This window comes from Schistocerca cancellata, chromosome 10 (assembly GCF_023864275.1).
Source record: "Schistocerca cancellata isolate TAMUIC-IGC-003103 chromosome 10, iqSchCanc2.1, whole genome shotgun sequence".
Lineage (NCBI taxonomy): Eukaryota > Metazoa > Arthropoda > Insecta > Orthoptera > Acrididae > Schistocerca > Schistocerca cancellata.
In genome coordinates, this window is record NC_064635.1 from 545,416 (window position 1) to 567,442 (window position 22,027).

Sequence of the window (22,027 nt, forward strand, 5' to 3'; positions counted from 1 at the left end):
CTCACAGTTCCCACACGTGTCTTACCTGGGCACCCACTGTACTCTGGCCCTCAGTGTCATTCGTGTCCTCAGTGGTGTTTCCTGGGGAGCAGATCGGACTGCCCTCCTCTGTTAGTAGCAATCCCTTCTCCATTCAAAACTAGACGTGGGAGTTTTGTCGATGCATTGGCACGTCCGTCCGTCTTATGATGTATAAATACAATGCCCAACCGTTGAATTCGTTTGACCACTGGTACTTTTTACACTAGCCGAGTCGATAGTCTGTGTGCAGAAGCTGCCGAACTACTGCTGTAGTACCGATGTAATATTCTCCTCGGCAGATATGCGTACCGTCTATCTGGGGTGCCTAGCCACCCGTCCTACGTCTCCTCCTTCGACGACTCCTTCGACTGCCAGTACGGGGCACATCTCTCTCCTCTGTTACCTCCTGGAGTTCGCTTTCTGCTGTCGGTTTGGCAGCTGAACTTCACTCTACTTGCCACTTTCCCGACAGGTGCGAGCCCTTCTCCACCTCGGCATCGAGTGGCGGCCCGCAGTTACCTCGGACTTTGATCGCTTCCTAATGGCTCTACTCCAGATTCGATATACAGCTGTAAGTTTGTCGACCTCTGCACGGAACTTAGCGATAGTACCTACGTTTACACTGGTGGCTCTCGGACTGACTGTGGTGTCGGGTGTGCCTTCGCCATTGGCACTGATCATTTCGGGTATTGGCTTCTGGAACACTGCTCAGTATTTACAGCGGAGATCTTCGCCTCGTATCAGGCCACGCAGTACATCCGGCGACACGGGCTTTTCGATTTTTTCGTCTGCTCCAATTCTCTCTGTGTCCTTCAGAGCCTCCGTGTGCTGTATGCAGTCCATCCTTTAGTGCAATGGGTCCGAGAACGCTTTTTCTCGCTCGCTCGTGAGGGGTCCACTGTGGTGTTTAAGTGGGTTCCCAGTCATGTCTGTCTGACGGGAAACGAGGTTGCTTACGCTGCTGCCAAAGGCTACAGTCCACCTACCTCGGCCCCACTAGTTTTTCTATTCCTTCCTACAATGTCCGTGTTGCCACCTGTCAGCAGGTGGTGTCACCACTGGTCTTCCCTTTAGGGGAATTAAACCTCTCCCGGCTGCTTGGCTGACCTCCTCTCTAGGTTGCGTATTGCACACTGTCATTTTAGCCACTGTCATTTTTTAATTGGTGATCACCCAGCACTTTGTGCTCATTGTCATCAGCCTTTGACATTTTGCCGTTTCCTCACCAGATGCCCTTTTTTTAACCTCTTATGTTGTAATGTATGTTTGCTGTTGCAGTTATCCGCCATTTTAGCAAATGACGTGCATGCTGTCAACCGCGTTTTACTTTTTATCCGTTGTAGCAATATGGCTAATAACATTTAATCTTTAGTGTGGGTTCTCTGTTGTCTCTACAGCATATTTTGTGGATGTTACTTCAAGAGAAAGTACTTCTTCTTAGCTGTTTTTCCTTCCATTGATTGGATTTAACACAAAGTCACTTTTAACTTCTTTTTCCTAGTAATGTTGTAAGATTCTGGCACTGGCAGTTAACCTTAATTGTTTTTGTGACCTGAAACAAAACAAAATACAACATATGTAATTCGTCTGTCATCCAGACAATAATTCTCTATTGCATATAAATTACATATGATCAGACTGTGACAAAACAGATTTCCATAATTTAGACAGACACAGTAATAACTGCTTCAACATAAAAAACGCCGAACTGCCTTTATACATGTAGAATGGAAAAGCCAGAATGCAGAATAAGGAGAAAATTAATGAAAGGTCAGCCATAAAATGTAAATAATTGATTGCTGTCTGTCACCAACACAACATTCCACATTTAAGAAAAAAAAAAATCGTTAGTAATATTTCACCGTACAAATTGCTAGATTTATTAATAATGGAAACATCAGCATGTTGCAATAGTAAAAATTAAAGACGGGGCTGTCTACAAACCACGAATAATTCTTGTACGTCCATCACCACATGTGAAATATCATATTCTGATCTTAATTTACATAATAAACGTAGATATATGGCCAAAAAATGTTCGTGTAAAAATAATGCGAGTCATTCGTATTTTGTCATTTTCTGGGAAACTCGTTAGCTCCACTAATGCTTTTCTCCAACTGGCTGCCATCACTGAGACAATCACAGGCATTGCCAACTTTTACACTGTACTGTAAATGAGAGCAGCACTTGGATGGCCTGTAGAAAGTTTAACCCACTCGTATTGTGTTCGCATGTTTCTATTACCAAATTTTCTCTCCATCTTATCACATCTTCACGAACAGGTATCCAAATGGTTTGCACAGTTCAGTATATTCTACAAATTATCTTGTCTTATTGTTAATAACTGCCTCATTTCATTCAAAATAGTGTTTCCACTTAATTTTGCAAGTTGCCGAACTGTTGCTTAGTATAATTTGGTATCGCTCTCTGTTCTTAAATAAAATCTTACAGTCTATATTTTGTATTCACTTCACAGCTTTTTACTTTCTTTCTATCTTCACATCTGTTTTTAGTTTGCACATTACTGTTCTAAGATCGCCTGAATTATAAAGTTATCTCAGTGTGTCACATTCCCAGAATGCGAAATGGCGTAGTCCGGGCAGTGTGATGCGGTAGGCAGCAGACTCGCAGTTTTCAGAGCTGTGTGTCATCCTCTTCAAACCCCAGTGACGGTTTTTGCCTCAGATGATGGGCAGACCACACTCTTGATGTTATGCCCTGCTGCCCATTAAAATTGTGACATCAGATATGGTAGAAAATATAGAAATATTACTCAGGAAGAGTATACAACTAAATTTGAAGGTAATTTGGGCACACACATTGCAAAACTAAATGCACTAAACTTCCAGCTGTAGCAGTGACGACAGCTCAGACCTGCCCAGACACCGAATAGAACTGAACTCAGGTGACAGATACGTGCACGTCATTCGTCATTCTGTATCGGGGTTCGTCGACTGTAGTGGGTGTCTGCAGGTGACGTACTGGTCTCTCGGCGAACTGAGGGTGGACGAATTCGACAAGTGAGAGGTGTGGAAAATGTGCGACTGGGGCGACAGTAGAACACCCTCCATATCGAAGGTGCTGCCCATTAAAATTGCCCCCAGGGGCTTAGCATTCATTTGCCGAGTACGGGCTTGGCGACCCCGGGGTCCTGAGCTGGGGACTGGTCAGCGCCGCCAGTCTCCTGTCACCGTAACCCCCGGACGTGGTTCAGCGACCACCGTATGGTGCGGCGGTGGAATGTTGTGTGCTGCGGGGAATGGTAATCTCGGCTTGACCACCTGGATTGCGAGGAAGGTTGACCTCTATAAAAACCCCTCAATCTTACGGTGTGCTGCGCGCCTATAAGATGCACAGCTGTTGGGGTGGAACAGTCGCAAACGGGCAACCTCTGGGACACCTGCCGCACCCCAGTTGTATAAGGCTTACTCGGGCACATGGGGCTCTGTCTGGGCGGACTTTTAGTTCCCTAACTGCTCGTGGGACCACAATGGACCCTTCGACCTCTACGTTTCCCCCTACCTGTGGATTGGGTGGGCCACTGGCAGGAAAACACGCACCATCGAAAAAGCGACTTCGTGCTGCGAGTGCTCCAGTGCCTGGTGTTACTAGAGATTTATCAGACTGTCGTAACAGAGCGCGTGCTGATAACCAGAATGTGTTTTTGATTGTCAAATGGAAGGAGGGTAGCTTCGAGAGGGTTTCTCCCTTTTACATCCACAAGGGTCTTGAGGGAATTGCAGGAACGCTGAAATCTGTGAAGCGACTGCGCAATGGGACTCTGTTAGTTGAGACTTCTAGTTCCCGTCAAGTCGCTTCTCTTCGGAAAGCGACCTATTTCGGAGAGTGCACTATCGAGACTGAGCTCCACTCCACTTTGAACTATAGTAAGGGTGTCGTGACATGTAGGGACTTGGTGGATGTCCCCAAAGACGAGTTGAAATATGAGTGGGCTGAGGAAGGTATTGTTGACGTGCAGCATATTATGAAACGAGTCGATGGGGACCTAGTCAAACCCGACTCGTTTATTCTCACGTTCAGTTGCCCGAGACTCCCAGAGCATGTTAATGCGGGTTTCTTACATTTGCCAGTACGGCCATATTTCCCCAACCCAATGCGCCGTTTTAAATGTCAGCACTTTGGGCATACTACGTTGGGGTGCAATGGGATAGCCAGTTGTGGTAAGTGTGGTCAGCCTTCCCATGAAGGAGCCGATTGTTCATTGCTTGTGAAGTGCGTGAATTGCTCTGGGAGTCACCCTGTCTGGAGCCGGTCTGCCCCGTCTATCTCGAGGAGTGGAAGATACGGGAGATCAAAACATCTAAGCGCATCCCCTGTGGTGAGGTCAAGAAGCTCTTTAAGGCCGTGCAGCCTCCTGTGTTTACAACATCTTTCGCTTCCACTCTGCAGAAACCGGTACAGTTGGCCACTGTTGCTACACAAACGGAGGTTGCTAGTGTCAGCACTAATACCTGCGTTTGCCAGTGCACTTGTACTGCTGCGGTTGTTTTGCAACCTGCAGCTCTCCCCGCAACGTCGGACGAGGCCGTGGTTGCCGACATTAGGGTACTTCCTGCCCCTCCCCATATGACGCCTTCTGCCCAGGCGAGTAAAGCTCCAACTGTTGACAAGGTTCTGCATTCTAAGCCCCCCAAGACAAAGACGCCGAAGGTGAAGGTTTTGCCACCTGAGGAGACTAGTCAGGGTCGGTCCGATGACGAGGCCATCGTACTGTCTGACGTCTCCCTCAGGTCGCCATCGGAGCTGATGGACATTGATGTCGACCGGGGCGATCTTCTCGCCCCAGGAATAAATCTCCGGCCAGTGCGGGCTCTTCTCCAAAGCACAGAGGCAGGGTGAAAGTTCAGCCACCCTGATCACTGGCTCCCATATTGCAGTGGAACCTGAATGGGTTCTGGACACATGTGGCCGAATTACAACTCCTTGTATGAGAGTGCCCCTTGTGCTTATGTCTCCAAGAGACACATTTTTGGGCCACTGATGCTCCTTCTATACGGGGCTATACTGTATATCGAAAAGATGATCTGATGGGGGAAAGGGCAAAGGGTGGTGTTGTGGTTTTTGTCCGTGACACGCACCACTCATCTGAGCTCCCTCTCGTTATGGACTTGCAAGCAGTTGCAGTTGACCTTCTTGTGGGGCAGAGGCTCACAAACTGTTCCGTTTACTTACCGCCTCAGGATGCAATAGACTCTGAGGCTCTCACAGACCTTATTAGCCGACTCCCCCGCCCATTTCTCCTTCTGGGGGACTTCAATGCTTGCCCCAGGGGTCGCGTTCTGGAAAGCCTCGTGATGTCCGAAGAACTGTGCATCCTCAACTCTGGTGCTCCCACTCATTTCTGTACTGCTTCTGGGTCGTCGTCAGCTATTGACCTTTCCTTTTGCTCTCCAGCACTCGCGGATTCTGGTCTGTGGGAGGTTGTTGCTGACCTCCATTCTAGTGACCACTTCCCCCTTTGGATTTGCCTCCTGGATGAGGATGTGGCATTACCAGTGCCACTCAGGCGGCACCTCTGCAGAGCTGACTGGACACTTTTCAGCCATCTGGCTGTTTTGGAACACCTTGCCAGCGTCCACGAATGGGTCGACCACGTTACAGCTGTGATCTCCCATGCTGCTGAATTGTCGATCCCACGGTCCTCAGGTCATCCCAAGAGGCGTCCTGTCCCTTGGTGGACCACTGAGTGCCGCTCAGCCGTGCAAGCCCGCCGTACAGCTGTGCGCCGTTTTAAGTGCCGTCCCTCAGCTGACAATCTTGCGGCCTTTCGGTTGGCAAGGGCCAAGGTGCGGCGAATGATTAAGGAGAGCAAACGACGGCCGTGGCAATCGTTCTCGAATTCCATCACCCGCTCCACTAGTTCTACGAAAGTATGGGAAGCCATCAGGAGGATTTCCTGGAAACGCAGCCAACTACCTGTCACGGCATTGCCGCATCAGGGATGTCTCCTCGCGGTGCCGAGAGACATTGCCCAGACACTGGCCATGCATTTTGCAGAATCTACCGCCACTATTAACTGTGATCGATATTTCTGCCACTGCCATCGAGAGGGTCACTTGGACTTCTGGTCTCCAAATTCGGAACCCTACAACTGCCCCTTCACAATGTGGGAACTGGATTCAGCGCTGTCTGTGGCTCATGATACTGCACCCGATCATGATCAAATCTGGTACAGCATGCTGCAGCACTTGTTGCTGCCATCCAAGGAAGTTCTCCTGAATTCTTTTAATATGATATGGTTAGATGTCTGCGCGGATGCGGATATCCGCAGTATTTGTTACTTGGCAGATAAAATCGCGACCGGCACGGATATCCGCGGGTCATCTGCGGATAATGAACAAGGCACCTGCCCAGTACGTATGTTGCAATGTTAGTTGAAAACTTCAAGTCTGTTGACATTCTTGGAACCTTGCAGGGCCCGGGTAGAGCAGATGTCTGTTGTCCTTAGCCCCTGGCTACGACCGATGTAGCTGTACCCGAGAGACCTGCGCCTAATCCGTTCCACGACTGTGTCTTTTGTGTGGCCTGTGAAGTGCTCTCTGGGTGGCACACCTGCCCACTGTCTGCCAGACAGGTGCCCGTTGCAATGTACCGCTGACTTCAGTTAGCACTTTGTAGTGACCGAGTGACGATGTGCATCGCAGCAAATATCAGTGAGAGTTCTTTCTTCAAATGAACACCATATCGATGGATACAATTTCATGTAAGGTGAAAAAAGGTGATTTTAGATTAGTGAAGGAAAACAAATTGAAATCACCAATTTGGAAAAAATTCACATACGTATTTGATGGCAATGAAAAGATAAAAGATATAGTGGCTTGTTTTGCATGTAAAAAAGTATATTCCTACACTGGACACAAAAGTGGAACTTCAAATTTGGTACGACATTCGTGTGAGGCTCGACAAAGTAGCTTGATTACTTATTTAAATATCAAGAGAGACGTGAAAGTTCCTGAAGTTCCGCCAAATTTGAAGACAGCCACAACAGAAAAACTCATCAATCTTGTCAGCAAAGACATTTTACCATTCGAAGTTGCGTGTGGATCTGGGTTTCTCGTGACGGCACAGTTTGTTATTGATGTGGGGGCCAAGTACGGTGCAGCGAGTGCTAAGGAACTGCTACCTCATCCAACCACTTCTAATTTCTATAACCACTGATTTTGTTGTCACTCTTCGGAAGACGAGTTATTTCTTCCAGACAATGTAAATTATTGCTGGCAGTTTAACTTTTTCACAGGTGCGCCAATGTTTTGCAGTGTGGGCCTAATACTGTAAATATTTTTACCTGGAAATGATGAGACTGAACGCGTAAGCTATAATATAATCATCAGCTGACATGAATGGCTTCAAAATTTGACACATCCAAGCAGTGAGTACAAGAAAAAAACTGTCGGTAAATGATTGCAATGTGCTAGTAACAGTTTAAAACCATCGTCATTTTCAGCTGCCTTGGCACAAGAGCAGCGAAATATTGTTGTTTCTATACACGTATTTTCATCATTTAATACTATTACGTTGAATTTTATTTTTTTAAATAGCGTTTCCAATCTCACGAGATCCGAGCTGCTACTGTGTGTGCTCCGGAGCGCCAATGCTTTCCTGTTTGGAACGGTCTGCTTTAGAGTAGGTATAGAGCATTTCCGGTGATTTAAGAAGTCAAAAGTAGTTAAGTTGTCGCAGAAATGGCGCCCTAACAGTAACTATGTCATTACATACCATAATTCTAAGTACTACTGTCTATTACTATTAATTACTCATTCAAAACTTAAATATATGTGGATGCGGATAAGGAACTTGCGGATATGCGGATTAATTGCTGCAGATTAGGAACTTGCGGATGCAGATTGCACTTTCCTTATCCACGCAGACCTCTAGATATGGTTATCCGGCACATTCCCTGACTCGTGGAGGGAGGCGATTTTGATTCCCCTCCTCAAACCGGGGAAGGATCGAACACATCCCAGTAGTTATCAGAGTATTGCTTTGACGAGCTGTGTCGGGAAGACGTTGGAACGCATGGTCAACCGTCGCCTGGTTTGGCTGCTCGAGACGAGGCAGCTCCTTAGCCACTCTCAGTGTGGCTTTCGGAGATGTCGTTCAACTATAGACATCTTGACCCTGCTTGAGGCGGCCATCCAGCAGGCCTTCCTACATAACGAGCATTGTCTAGGTGTATTCTTTGACATTAATAAGGCGTACGACAGTACTTGGCACCACCTTATCCTCAATCAACTCCATCAGTGTGGCTTTAGTGGCCATCTCCCCATCTTCATTCGGTCCTTTCTTTCCCACCACCTCTTTCGATATCGGGTTGGTAATGTGCTATCTGATTTGTACGTGCAGGAGAATGGTGTTCCTCAGGGAAGTGTTTTAAGTGTCACCCACTTTGCCGTCACCATTAACAGTATCACGTCCACTATCCTGAGTCCTGCCCAGTGCTCCTTGTTTGTGGACGATTTTGCTGTTTTCTGTTCTTCCTCTGGTCTTGTCACTACTAGTTGGCAGTTGCAGCTTACGATAAAGCGATTAGAGGCATGGCCTGCGAAGACAGGTTTTACCTTTTCTGCAGACAAATGTGTGTGTGTTCATTTTAATCGTTCTCGACGTTTTTTTACCTCCCCTGATTTGCGTCTGAGGCACACCATTCTTCCTTTTAGCAACACTGTGTGAGGTTCCTGGGCCTCACTTTTGATTCCAAGTTGTCGTGGTTGCCGCATCTTAAAGACCTCAAGGTGCGGGCCCTGAAGGCACTGAATATTTTGAAGTGTCTGAGCCATCGGTCCTGGGGAGCAGATTGGGCGCGTCTGCTGCAGTTTTATAGGGCTTTCGTCCGGTCGCGTCTTGACTATGGATGCACAGTGTATGGGTCAGCGAGGCCTTCGTATCTGAAGATGCTTGACGCAGTACACCATGAGGGTATCAGGCTGGCCACTGGTGCCTTCTGTACCAGTCCCGTCCCCAGCCTGTGTGCTGAGGCAGGGGAACCGCCGCTTGCCATCTGGTGGAAACTCAACATGGTGCGACGCGTGTGTCAATTCCTTGCCTGTCCTACCTCCCCTGCGTACCCTACCGTTGCCCGACCGCCTATGGAACGTCTCTTTTCCAGTCGTCCCAGGGCAACGAGACCATTTGGGATTCGTGCCAAATATTTGCTAGAGTCCCTTGGTGTGGAGTGTGTGACACCACAACTCCAGGGTTTTACCCGCCTGCCTCCCTGGTTACTCCAGAGGCCCAGCGTCCTTTTAGACTTGTCAGAGCACCGGAGGAGCTGCACTCCTGCATTTGTTTTTACCTCCTTATTTTACGATATTTTAAACCGGCATCCCAACCATGTACCAGTATTTACGGATGGCTCTAAACAGGGGGACTCTGTTGGTTGTGCTGTTGTTTTCCCTGATCGAGTCTTCAAGTTACGGCTTCCTGCGGCGTTTACCATCTTTGATGCTGAATTGTTTGCGATCTTGTGGGCTTTGGAGCAGATGAGATGTGTTCCCAGTCTTAAGTTTCTCATCTGTTCTGACTCCCTGAGTACCCTTCACATCATGCAACACTTGTATCCAGTGGATACGGTTGTCCAGAACATCCATGATGCCCTACTCCACCTGCAACGGCAGGGGAAGGAAGTTTCTTTCTGCTGGGTGCCGGGGCACGTGGGTATTAGGGGAAACGAACTGGCGGATGTGGCTGCCAAAGATGCATGTTCCCTCCCTCACGTTGTTGAATGTGCCGTCCCCCTCCATGCTGTTACCTCCCTTTTGCGTTTTCGTGTTTTGCGTCAATGGGAAGAGGAGTGGCTGGCAGTCGGTGAAAATAAGCTGCGTCTGGTCAAGGCCACCAAGCGGCCTTGGCGTACATCCTACCAGTCGTGCAGGCGGGATGAGGTTCTCCTCACTCGCCTCCGCATCGGGCACAGTCCCTTAACGCACGGTTTTTTACTCCGGCGGGAGGACCTCCCAATCTGCAGTGCTTGTGGCGTCCAGATTACGGTCCGCCACATTTTACTTGACTGTCCTTTATTCTCTGACCAGAGGGCAGTGGTTTCCTTGCCACCGGATTTGCCCTCTATTTTGCAAGACGACGCAATGACTGTGGTTAAGGTCTTACGGTTTTGTGTCCTGTCCAATTTGTTGCCTCGGATTTTAGGGAGAGGATTTTAATGCGCTGCTTGGTGACTGGCTCACCCAGGTTTTAGGTAAGAGGTCCGCCAGTCACGATTACCTACTTGTTTCACTTCAATTTCTGTTCTCTTTTCCTTGTGTTTCCTTTCCTTCACTTCGATTTCTGTTCTCTTTTCCTTGTGTTTCCTTTCCTTCGCTTTGATTTCTGTTCTCTTTTCCTTGTGTTTCCTTTTCTTTTTAGTGTGTTTCTTCTCCTCTTGTTTTGCCTCTGTATTTGAGGATTTGGAACTGTGTCAGGTCTGTGTCTTTTAGCCGTTCTCCTTGTTCGCTGTCCATCTTCGTCCCTTCACCGCATGTGTTCCTGTTTCTATGTGTTTGGGTGCTGATGACCATGCTGTTTAGCGCCCGAAAACCTCAAACCACACACACACACACACACACACACACACATACATATAAAAAATGTAAACATCAGAAATGGTAGAAAATATAGAAATTGTACTCAGGAAGAGTATACAACTAAATCTGTAGGTAATTTGGGCACACACATTGCAAAACTTAATGCACTGAACTTCCAGCTGTAGCAGTGATGACAGCTCAGACCTGCCCAGACACCGAATAGAACTGAACTCGGGTGACAGATGCGTGCATGTCATTCGTCATTCTGTATCGGAGTTCATCGACTGTAGTGGGTGTCTGCAGGTGACGTACCGGTCTCTCGGCGAACCGAGGGTGGATGAATTCGACGAGTGAGAGGTGTGGAAAATGTGCCGACTGGGGCGACAGTAGAACATCCTCCGTATCGAGGGAGGTCGGGATGGCGTGGGTACCAGTATACTGTCGAAAGGTAGTGTCAGAAAAACCACAAAGTTACAGCACAGTCACATAATGAGTAGAAAATGTAATGCCGACCGTCTGACTTACCGATCGGAGGTGGCTGTGTTGTTTACCCGAGGCCCCCCCGTCCTGTCCCGCAGGGCCTGTTCGATTACGACACCGGGAAACCTCACAGCCGAGCGGATGGCGTATCTGTCATCTCGTTCTGTGGGGCTGTCTAATTCCTCCGTAGTGCAGAGTGCCGCCCTACAGAATCTGTCGATTCCATATTTGTGTGGCAGCTGTGGGATCCCGACTGCACAAGTGGCAATATTGCAGGACACAAAATTGTAGTCTCCTGCTGCGGTTCTCCAGCTGATGTTCGAATGAGAGGCCCGGAATAGAAATCTGCTGTATAATCTTTTCTAATGTACAGAATGTAGGTAACATTCTTCTTATCTAGTTAGTGCTGTTGCACTGAGATTCAAATCGTATGCATATGTGAGCACATACTGCCCTTCCTACTGACTTCACATCTGTTTCACACTGCTGTCACACTGTTTCAGTTTTAGTGACCAGTAGTGTGGCTGCCTCTCGTTTGCCTCGACAGATGCTACCGGCTTGTGGTCTAGCCTCCATCTATCATTTCTGCTGTTGTATTCAACATTTCCTACTGGAGAAATGCCTTTTTGTCCTACCTGTGTAATAAAATCTGACATTATCGTGTCGGGAGATGTCTAACACTTTGTAGGTGTCCTCTGTGCCTCTGTCAGAATGTGGTGCAACTGTCCGTAGACGAGAATTATTGCAGAATATCTATTGTTTATTTTTTCGAGGCCCTTAGTGTGTGAACAATATTAATAATAGCCTCAGACTTTTTGCAGATGAGGCAGTTATCTATAATGAAGTACTGTCTAAAAGAAGCTCCATAAATATTCAGACAGATCTTGATAAGATTACAATGAAGTTTGAAGATTGACAACTTGCTTTAAGTGTACAAAAACATAAAATGGTGCACTTCACAAAATGAAAAAACCTAGTATCTTACAACTGTAATATCAATGTGTTGTTGTTGGAATCGGCCAACTCGTACAGATACTTGGGTGTAAAACTTTGTAGGGGTATGAAATTTAATGATCACATATGCTCATTTGTTGGTAAAGGGGGTGGTAGACTTAGGTTTATTTGTAGAATACTGGAGAAGAGCAGTCAGTCTACAAAGGAGATTTCTTACAAATCACTTGTGCGACCCATTCCTAGAATATTACTTGAGTGTATATGACCCAATAGGACTAATGGGGGATTTCGGATGTATCCAGAGAAGGGCAGCACGAATTGTTGCAGCTTGTTTGATCTGTGGGAGAGTGTAACAGACTTGCTGAAGAAACTCAACAGACATGCTTGAAACAATGGAAAGTCCAGTTTGGAATGCATGACAAAGAGACTGTTAACACATTTAGCTTTTCATGAAAGCCTTCTTCAGAAAAGGAAACACCCACACATTCATAAAAGAAGCACAGATGACTTCCATTTCTGGTGGCTCAGTCTGGAAAGCCATTTGTTTGTGTGTGAGGTGTGCTTGCTTCTATGGATATGTGTGTTTGTGGGTGTGTGTTTGTTTGGAGGTGGGGGGTTGAGATTCGGTACCAAAATGTGTGTCTACGATTATGCGACAACCTTTTACGTATCGCTCACACAGGGATCGTGAGGACAAGAATAGATTAATTACAGCACACACAGAGGCATTTAAACAACCAATCTTCCAACACTGCATATGTGAATGGAATGGGAAGTAACCCTTATAACTGGTATGACAGGATGTATCCTCTGCCGTGCACTTCTCAATGGTTTGCACAGTATATATGTAGGCGTAGATGTAGGTATTCTGTCAAAGAGTCATTCAAAATAGTAATACTGCTCCGTTTCTCTGTAATAGAATATGTCTCAATTTTAATTCTGTATCAGTACATTGACACCCAGACCTAATAGTCCACAGTTTCTATTAGTGTTGTTATTATTTCTTTTTTCTTCAGCAGTTACCCTACATTTGAGTGTAGAACAAATACTCTTAAAATTATTCCACCTGACATTTGATATAGTTTAACAATTAAAATTTGGAACGTGTTTTATATGTCATCTCTCCTTTGCACTCTGCCTTTATTCTCAAGACTGTGACCTGCCTCGCAAATAACAGTAAAGGGCTGTTTTTATCTTATATTTTAAGTACAGTTCATTGGCAGAAAATGAACAGAAAGTTAATTTAGCTTTTTACGTTAGTCGTAAATGCTGCTCGTGCATTTGCCAGATAGCAGTATTTCCACTCTCTCGATATATAAGAGTACCGCGACGTATTTCTTCCTCGCACCCGAGCCGGTTTCGTTAAAGCTTTACAGGTTTAAATGTTCCGTTGCAGAATTATTTCTGTTACTTCATACTATTTGCGATCTTATAACGGCGCGGTGCGCGGAAGTTTTTATTCGGATATTTTGTGCAGTTGTGGTAGTGACCTCTAGAATGTGCTCCAGCTCAGCTCGCCAGTCGCTGTAAACAGACGTCCCTCTTCTGCCCGCAGATGGTGCCCAACAGCTGTGCGACACACGCCCTCCTGTCGGTGCTGCTCAATTGCCCCGACATCCACCTGGGCGCCACGCTGAGCCGTCTCAAGGCGCACACCTCAGGAATGTGCCCCGAGAACAAGGTGAGCCTTCCCGTGTTATTTCTCTGTCGGAGACCCGCACGGTGTGTGACTTTCCTCTTTACCTGTTGATGGTGCACTCAATTTTGTGTATCTGTCTCGTATCTCGATGTTCTGAAATAATGTGCTGGAAACTGATTTTCTAAAGGGTAGTGTCAAATGATACTGACCACAAACAGATGAATTATAAAGTGGCTTCTCCCAATTTATTACCTCTATGACATTGTGGATTGTTTCCAGTTTTACAGATCACAGTTACACAGGAAATAGGTGCTCACCTCTGCCTTCCGTCAATATGTTCGGAAGAGAAATAATCCGGCCGTAAATTAGCGAGACGACTTGTGTGTTTCCTATTGCACACGAAATTTTACGATGTGAAGGTTGGGTACTCAAAGTTTTTGCGTATGTCGGTGTTACTCGCTAGTAACCCGGGTCTTCCACTGTAGCCTGCACATTTGTTACACAGTCATTTGCCGCTCGCAGACTTTCTCTTTAACTGACACAGTTATTGCGTGTACAATTGCTGGTGGCAGATTGACAATTCTGGGGCAGGGTGGGTATTTAAAGACAGTCGTAAGAATATGTTGTGATTCCTTAAACTTCTTAATAGTTTTAAAATCGGCACGGTTAGATGTTGATATTTTGTATGGGCTATGAGACATCACTGTTACCTGGTTTATGAAAAATGTTTTAGGTTAGTAAATTATAAAATTATATGGAATATCATTATGCTTCAGTAGTCAGAATTATCCTACTTATGAGTGCAGCTATTAGTCTTGCTGTCTTGAAAATAATAAATTATTCAGAGTCAAATTAGTGCCTTAATTAATTTAATGAGAGATGTCATCTGATTAAAAAAAAAAAAACAACTATGTGTAAGTTCAGAATCTTGGAAGCATTAAGGCAATATAGGCAGCCATAATTATGAGATTCCAAACTTTCTGTATCAGATATTTTGGAATTTAGTTAGTTACAAGCAAATTAAAGTACATTTTTAGAAGGAGTGAAATGTCTACTTTTGGATGCACTGTAACAGCACTTCGTATTCGGTCTGTTACCTCAGAGTTTTCCCACGTTACTTACCATAGTCGGAACTTCAGTTACCCTTAACTTTTAGTTAAGTCAGGTTGTAGTGAAACTAACTGTATCATTGGAAGCGGTAAGATCACCAGAATTGATTAAATAATAAGTTCACATTGAATTCAATGTAAATAACATTCTGGAATACTCATGTGTTTTGTTGTACATTTGGTTTATGTCAGTATTAACTGTTGTAAAATTAAAAAGAAAAAAGAAAAAAAAAATTAGTTATTCATGGGAGTAGAAAACACATTGTTACGTGGAATGTGTAAACATTATCCTTTCAAAACGTAACTGTTACAGTACAGTACGTTTCGACAAACGCACGACTTCCGTACTGTCCGCGTTTGTACTCCACTACGGTGAAGGATACTTCTGGTACCACTGTCATTTTCCTCATTTTGCATTCCATTTGCAACGAGTGTGCAGGAAGGAAAACTGACGTTTCACCTCCGTAGGAGCCGTATATTCTTCGATCTCCTCGTAACGTTACACTTATGTGGGAGGAAGTAATATGTTATTTGATACTTGCCACATTGTTCACTCTCATACTTTAGATGTTAAAGTAGCCATTTAGGAACTATGTCGCACCCTTTTTAGATGTCTTCGCATAATAGTAGCTGCCGAGAGTCCCAAATGTAGGAACTGTACTCGAGAATCGGTTGTACGATTTTGCAAGTCACCTCCTACTCGATAGGATTCTTCTGACGGGTAAGGCGTCCGATTTGCGTACACCTACAGCATCGTGAGAGTTGGCATGGCGTGTCTGGCACAGAGAATATTTTATAGGGTCAGAGATTGGACATTTTCTGTCCCGGCACCTGGTGCTGGTAGGGGAGCTACCCCTGGCTGGCAGCCATTACCAATGACAACTCCATTTCGAGAAAGTTATGTACTCTGAAAACTGACCCCTTTGCTTTCCGACGTGATTGTCATCTACGACAGCTCGTGTCCCCGTATTGGACACGACAGTGGCTACGTAGCTTCACCCCTGTACAGAGATACGAAAGTTACACCGTATACTCGATGCGTGACCCAGAGTGCACACTACGGGGTCGTGCGGTAGGACGGTGCTGTCGATCGGTTCGACACGTGTCTGCCACCTGTGAGTAATGCACACCGTAAAACGTCCCTCGTTTGTACATACACTCCACTCTCGTCTTATGCCGTCCGTCTACTTCACGTCCTTTCACACAGGTATTCCCAGGTATTTTACAGTTTATACTATTCCCGATGACTTACTACCGGCAACATAATCAAACAGCAACACATTTCTCACCTATTTATGGTCGATACGATACATTTTATTTACATTTGGGGCAACTGCCGGTCTCCCAATCGATCCTCGCTCCTCTGCAGTTTTTCGTGCATTTCACTAGAGTCTTTTGACATTGCTACTTACTTACAGACGTCCACCTCTGCAAACATTTTTATGGGGCCTCCTTCATTCTCCACTAGATATTTTTAGGTGTTTTAAACAGTAGCGGTCTTATCGTATTTCCTCGGTGTACTCCACAATTGTATTTACCTCTGTCGATTTTATTCTGTTCGGATTGACGTATCGAGTTCCACCTTCGAGGAAGTCCCGAATCTGGTTCGGTAAGCTCGTACTTTGCTCACTAAATGACAGTGCGGAACTGTACAGTATGGCTTCCCGATGTCTAGGAATGCAGCATCGAAATGGAGCTCTTTTTCTACAGATCTACCACGAGACTACTCCGCAGTGCTCGTAGGTGTGCTTCACAGAGGGTTTGCAGAACCACTTTCGGACTGTTCCTCAGCCGTATTACTAATAACGAGTGGCAAAAATGAACACCTCTCTGTGCAACCGACGATTTCCGTTAGTCTATTTCGACACTGATTTATCCGTCGGTAGGTGGGAGTCGACAAAATACTTTCTCGTTCGGTCGAGAAAGTTGATGTTTGAAGCGCTGTAAAAAGATCTGTGTGCAACAAAACGTGCTTCCATTTTGACAACCTGCCAACCCATCTCACGTACGTTACCCGTGACGCCGTGTCCCGTATTTCGTGATAATACAAAATGTGGTGCTGTTCTTTGAACTTGGAGCGGACTGAATTTCACGCTATTTCATTTTGCTGAATCTGTGTTGCTGTTTATAGAGGAGATTTTGTTTGTTCAAAAATGTTATAATATAGGATCATAAAATGTGTCCCACAATTCTACAACAACTGGACGTCAACAGTATGCACCTGTAATTATATGCATTTGTCTTACAACCCTTCCGTAAGAGGGAACGAACTGCTCTTCATTTCCGTCACTGCTCTGGCGTATGGCATACTATTACTAGTACAAGAGCGAGCTATTCTGCGTAATCTGTGCAGAACCTCACAGGTATTTTATTTGGTCTAGATACCTTTCCAGTATTAAGTGGTCATTGTCAAATTTGTGTTCTGCAATCACTTTTGTCAATACGTGACATTTTGGAGATTCTGCAGTGATTAATTTGAGGAACTGTATTGTGGTCTTCTGTTGTTGAACAATCTTGAAAGACCAAATTGAGTGTTTACGCCTCGTCTGTATCGTTTTCTGTTTTTATCCTAATACCATCACTGAACAACTGTACAGGTAATTTTGATCAATTTACTGACATTAAGTAAAATTTAAATTTCTAAGATTTTTTTGTCAAATTGGCCACCAGATTTTTACTTTTTAATTTGTAGATCGCTTCTCAACTCTTCACTTTACTCTCATTTTAATGTCATTTAGCATCTGTTTGCCAACAAGTCTTCAGATTTGCATAAATCTGAAATGAAGCTCTGTTTACTTTTGTAACAATTTTCTAAAGTAGCTGTTGCACAACAGTAGACTGTACCCATCCCCCACAACCATTCTCAGCACATACAGGTCTGTACAGTACTTTCAAATTTTACCCATTCTTCATTTTCAGGGTTGAATGTTTGATGCTAACTGATGTGCAAACTGTTATCTGTTTCCTCTCACACTTGTTGTTGTTGTTGTTGTTGTTGTGGTCTTCAGTCCTGAGACTGGTTTGATGCAGCTCTCCATGCTACTCTATCCTGTGCAAGCTTCTTCATCTCCCAGTACCTACTGCATCCTACATCCTTCTGAATCTGCTTAGTGTATTCATCTCTTGGTCTCCCCCTATGATTTTTACCCTCCACGCTGCCCTCCAATACTAAATTGGTGATCCCTTGATGCCTCAGAACATGTCCTACCAACCGATCCCTTCTTCTGGTCAAGTTGTGCCACAAACTTCTCTTCTCCCCAATCCTATTCAATACTTCTTCATTAGTTACGTGATCTACCCATCTAATCTTCAGCATTCTTCTGTAGCACCACATTTCGAAAGCTTCTATTCTCTTCTTGTCCAAACTATTTATCGTCCATGTTTCGCTTCCATACATGGCTACACTCCATACAAATATTTTCAGAAATGACTTCCGGTCACTTAAATCTACATTCGATGTTAACAAATTTCTCTTCTTCAGAAACGCTTTCCTCGCCATTGCCAGTCTACATTTTATATCCTCTCTACTTCGACCATCATCACTTATTTTGCTCCCCAAATAGCAAAACTCCTTTACTACTTTAAGTGTCTCATTTCCTAATCTAATACCCTCAACATCAGCCGACTTAATTCGACTAAATTCCATTATCCTCATTTTGCTTTTGTTGATGTTCATCTTATATCCTCCTTTCAAGACACTGTCCATTCCGTTCAACTGCTCTTCCAAGTCCTTTGCTGTCTCTGACAGAATTACAATGTCATCGGCGAACCTCAAAGTTATTATTTCTTCTCCATGGATTTTAATACCTACTCCAAATTTTTCTTTTGTTTCCTTTATTGCTTGCTCAATATACAGATTGAATAACATCGGGGAGAGGCTACAACCCTGTCTTACTCCCTTCCCAACCACTGCTTCCCTTTCATGTCCCTCGACTCTCATAACTGCCATCTGGTTTCTGTACAAATTGTAAATAACCTCTCGCTCCCTGTATTTTACCCCTGCCACCTTTAGAATTTGAAAGAGAGTATTCCAGTCAACATTGTCAAAAGCTTTCTCTAAGTCTACAAATGCTAGAAACGTAGGTTTGCCTTTCCTTAATCTTTCTTCTAAGATAAGTCGTAAGGTCAGTATTGCCTCACGTGTTCCAGTATTTCTACGGAATCCAAACTGATCTTCCCCGAGGTCGGCTTCTACTAGTTTTTCCATTCGTCTGTAAAGAATTCGTGTTAGTATTTTGCAACTGTGGCTTATTAAACTGATTGTTCGGTAATTTTCACATCTGTCGACACCTGCTTTCTTTGGGATTGGAATTATTATATTCTTCTTGAAGTCTGAAGGTATTTCGCCTGTTTCATACATCTTGCTCACCAGTTGGTAGAGTTTTGTCAGGACTGGCTCTCCCAAGGCCGTCAGTAGTTCCAATGGAATGTTGTCTACTCCAGGGGCCTTGTTTCGACTTAGGTCTTTCAGTGCTCTGTCAAACTCTTCACGCAGTATCGTATCTCCCATTTCATCTTCATCTACATCCTCTTCCATTTCCATAATATTGTCCTCAAGTACATCGCCCTTGTATAGACCCTCTATATACTCCTTCCACCTTTCTGCCTTCCCTTCTTTGCTTAGAACTGGGTTTCCATCTGAGCTCTTGATGTTCATACAAGTGGTTCTCTTATCTCCAAATGTCTCTTTAATTTTCCTGTAGGCAGTATCTATCTTACCCCTATTGAGATAAGCCTCTACATCCTTGCATTTGTCCTCTAGCCATCCCTGCTTAGCCATTTTGCACTTCCTGTCGATCTCATTTTTGAGACGTTTGTAATCCTTTTAGCCTGCTTCATTTACTGCATTTTTATATTTTCTCCTTTCATCAATTAAATTCAATATTTCTTCTGTTACCCAAGGATTTCTACTAGCCCTCGTCTTTTTACCTACTTGATCCTCTGCTGCCTTCACTACTTCATCCCTCAAAGCTACCCATTCTTCTTCTACTGTATTTCTTTCCCCCATTCCTGTCAATTTTTCCCTTATGCTCTTCCTGAAACTCTGTACAACCTCTGGTTCTTTCAGTTTATCCAGGTCCCATCGCCTTAAATTCCCACCTTTTTGCAGTTTCTTCAGTTTTAATCTACAGCTCATAACCAATAGATTGTGGTCAGAGTCCACATCTGCCCCTGGAAATGTCTTACAATTTAAAACCTGGTTCCTAAATCTCTGTCTTACCATTATATAATCCATCTGATACCTTTTAGTATCTCCAGGGTTCTTCCATGTATACAACCTTCTATCATGATTCTTAAACCAAGTGTTAGCTATGATTAAGTTGTGCTCTGTGCAAAATTCTACCAGGCGGCTTCCTCTTTCATTTCTTAGCCCCAATCCATATTCACCTACTACGTTTCCTTCTCTCCCTTTTCCTACACTTGAATTCCAGTCACACACGACTATTAAATTTTCGTCTCCCTTCACTATCTGAATAAATCCTTTTATTTCATCATACATTTCTTCAATTTCTTCGTCATCTGCAGAGCTAGTTGGCATATAAACTTGTACTACTGTAGTAGGAGTGGGCTGCGTATCTATCTTGGCCACAATTATGCGTTCACTATGCTGTTTGTAGTAGCTTACCCGCATTCCTATTTTCCTTTTCATTATTAAACTTACTCCTGCATTACCCCTATTTGACTTTGTGTTTATAACCCTGTAGTCACCTGACCAAAAGTCTTGTTCCTCCTGCCACCGAACTTCACTAATTCCCACTATATCTAACTTTAACCTATCCATTTCCCTTTTTAAATTTTCTAACCTACCTGCCCGATTAAGTGATCTGACATTCCACGCTCCGATCCGTAGAACGCCAGTTTTCTTTCTCCTGATAACGACGTCCTCTTGAGTAGTCCCCGCCCGGAGATCCGAATGGGGGACTATTTTACCTCCGGAATATTTTACCCAAGAGGACGCCATCATACAGTAAAGCTGCATGCCCTCGGGAAAAATTACGGCCGTAGTTTCCCCTTGCTTTCAGCCGTTCGCAGTACCAGCACAGCAAGGCCGTTTTGATTATTGTTACAAGGCCAGATCAGTCAATCATCCAGACTGTTGCCTTTGCAACTACTGAAAAGGCTGCTGCCCCTCTTCAGGAACCATACATTTGTCTGGCCTCTCAACAGATACCCCTCCGTTGTGGTTGTACCTACGGTACGGCTATCTGTATCGCTGAGGCACGCAAGCCTCCCCACCAACGGCAAGGTCCATGGTTCATGGGGGGGGGCTTTCACACTTACTGAGCAGAAATATTTTACTGCATTTCTTACCGTTAATTTTAACACTTGTAGTTATTGATGCCATAACATTCTTATGGTCTCAAATTCCCATCTCTGTGATAACTAATTTGAAAATCTGAGGTCTGTCAATCTGAGGTCTGTCAACTACAAGAACATCCGAGACGTTGCCCGTACGAGTTAGTTCTCTAAGCAGTTGCTCAGAATAATTTTCATCCTGTCCGTGGCACTATTTTAATTACACGACTGTCCCACTCTATAGCTGCCAAGTTAAAATTTTCTTCTATTACCGTACATGATTAGGAAATGTACCCGTAATATTTTTCAAGTTTTCTCCAAAACATTTTGTTATTACAGCTCATGAGGCAGGCATGATGTAAAAGAATCTGATTACAGTGTGTGACCTATCTCTGATACTCCCCTTCACCTCACTAGATATTCTCGTGTTCTCTCCGGCAGTAAATGCGACATTGCCATCAGGTGCCTAACATATGCTCACAATAAATATTCTGTACCGAAGTTAAGATTCCATCACTTATCTTCTCGCTTCATCCGGATTCCTGTTGCTAGTACTGTGTGGGCATTACAACCATTAATAACTGAGACACTACTGTGGGTGTCCCTACACATTGATACGGTACAGAAAGCTCTGGCACAATGCAAAGGTAACAACTCACCAAATAGAAGGCATGTCAGTCATCCACAGGTACATAAACAAAACTAAAAATATTGCTAGCCTTTGGATGCATCCTTTTCTGATCTCTCTCTCTCTCTCTCTCTCTCTCTCTCTCTCTCTCTCTCTCTCCACACACACACACACACACACACACACACACACACACACACACAATTATAGTGTAAGATATAACTCTGTTAAAGTGGTGTGTTGCATAGGTTATTTAGAGCCATTGAATGAAGATCATTGATTACTGAAGCACATTTATTTAATTTAGTTTGGAAAGTGGGATATGTGTATTTAGCGTTGGGTTTTTCTGTATGCGCACACT

The 22,027-nt window shown here is 44.5% G+C and overlaps 1 protein-coding gene across 2 annotated transcripts in view; it reads left to right on the forward strand.

Annotated features, from left to right (window-relative positions):
- Positions 1 to 22,027, forward strand: part of LOC126106906 (ubiquitin carboxyl-terminal hydrolase calypso) — a 199,011-nt gene that overhangs the window by 36,075 nt on the left and 140,909 nt on the right. For both annotated transcript variants that reach the window (XM_049913323.1, XM_049913324.1), the window contains exon 3: positions 13,549 to 13,674. In XM_049913323.1, coding sequence (XP_049769280.1) covers positions 13,549 to 13,674 — 126 coding nt within the window. The remainder of the gene's footprint in view (positions 1 to 13,548; positions 13,675 to 22,027) is intronic.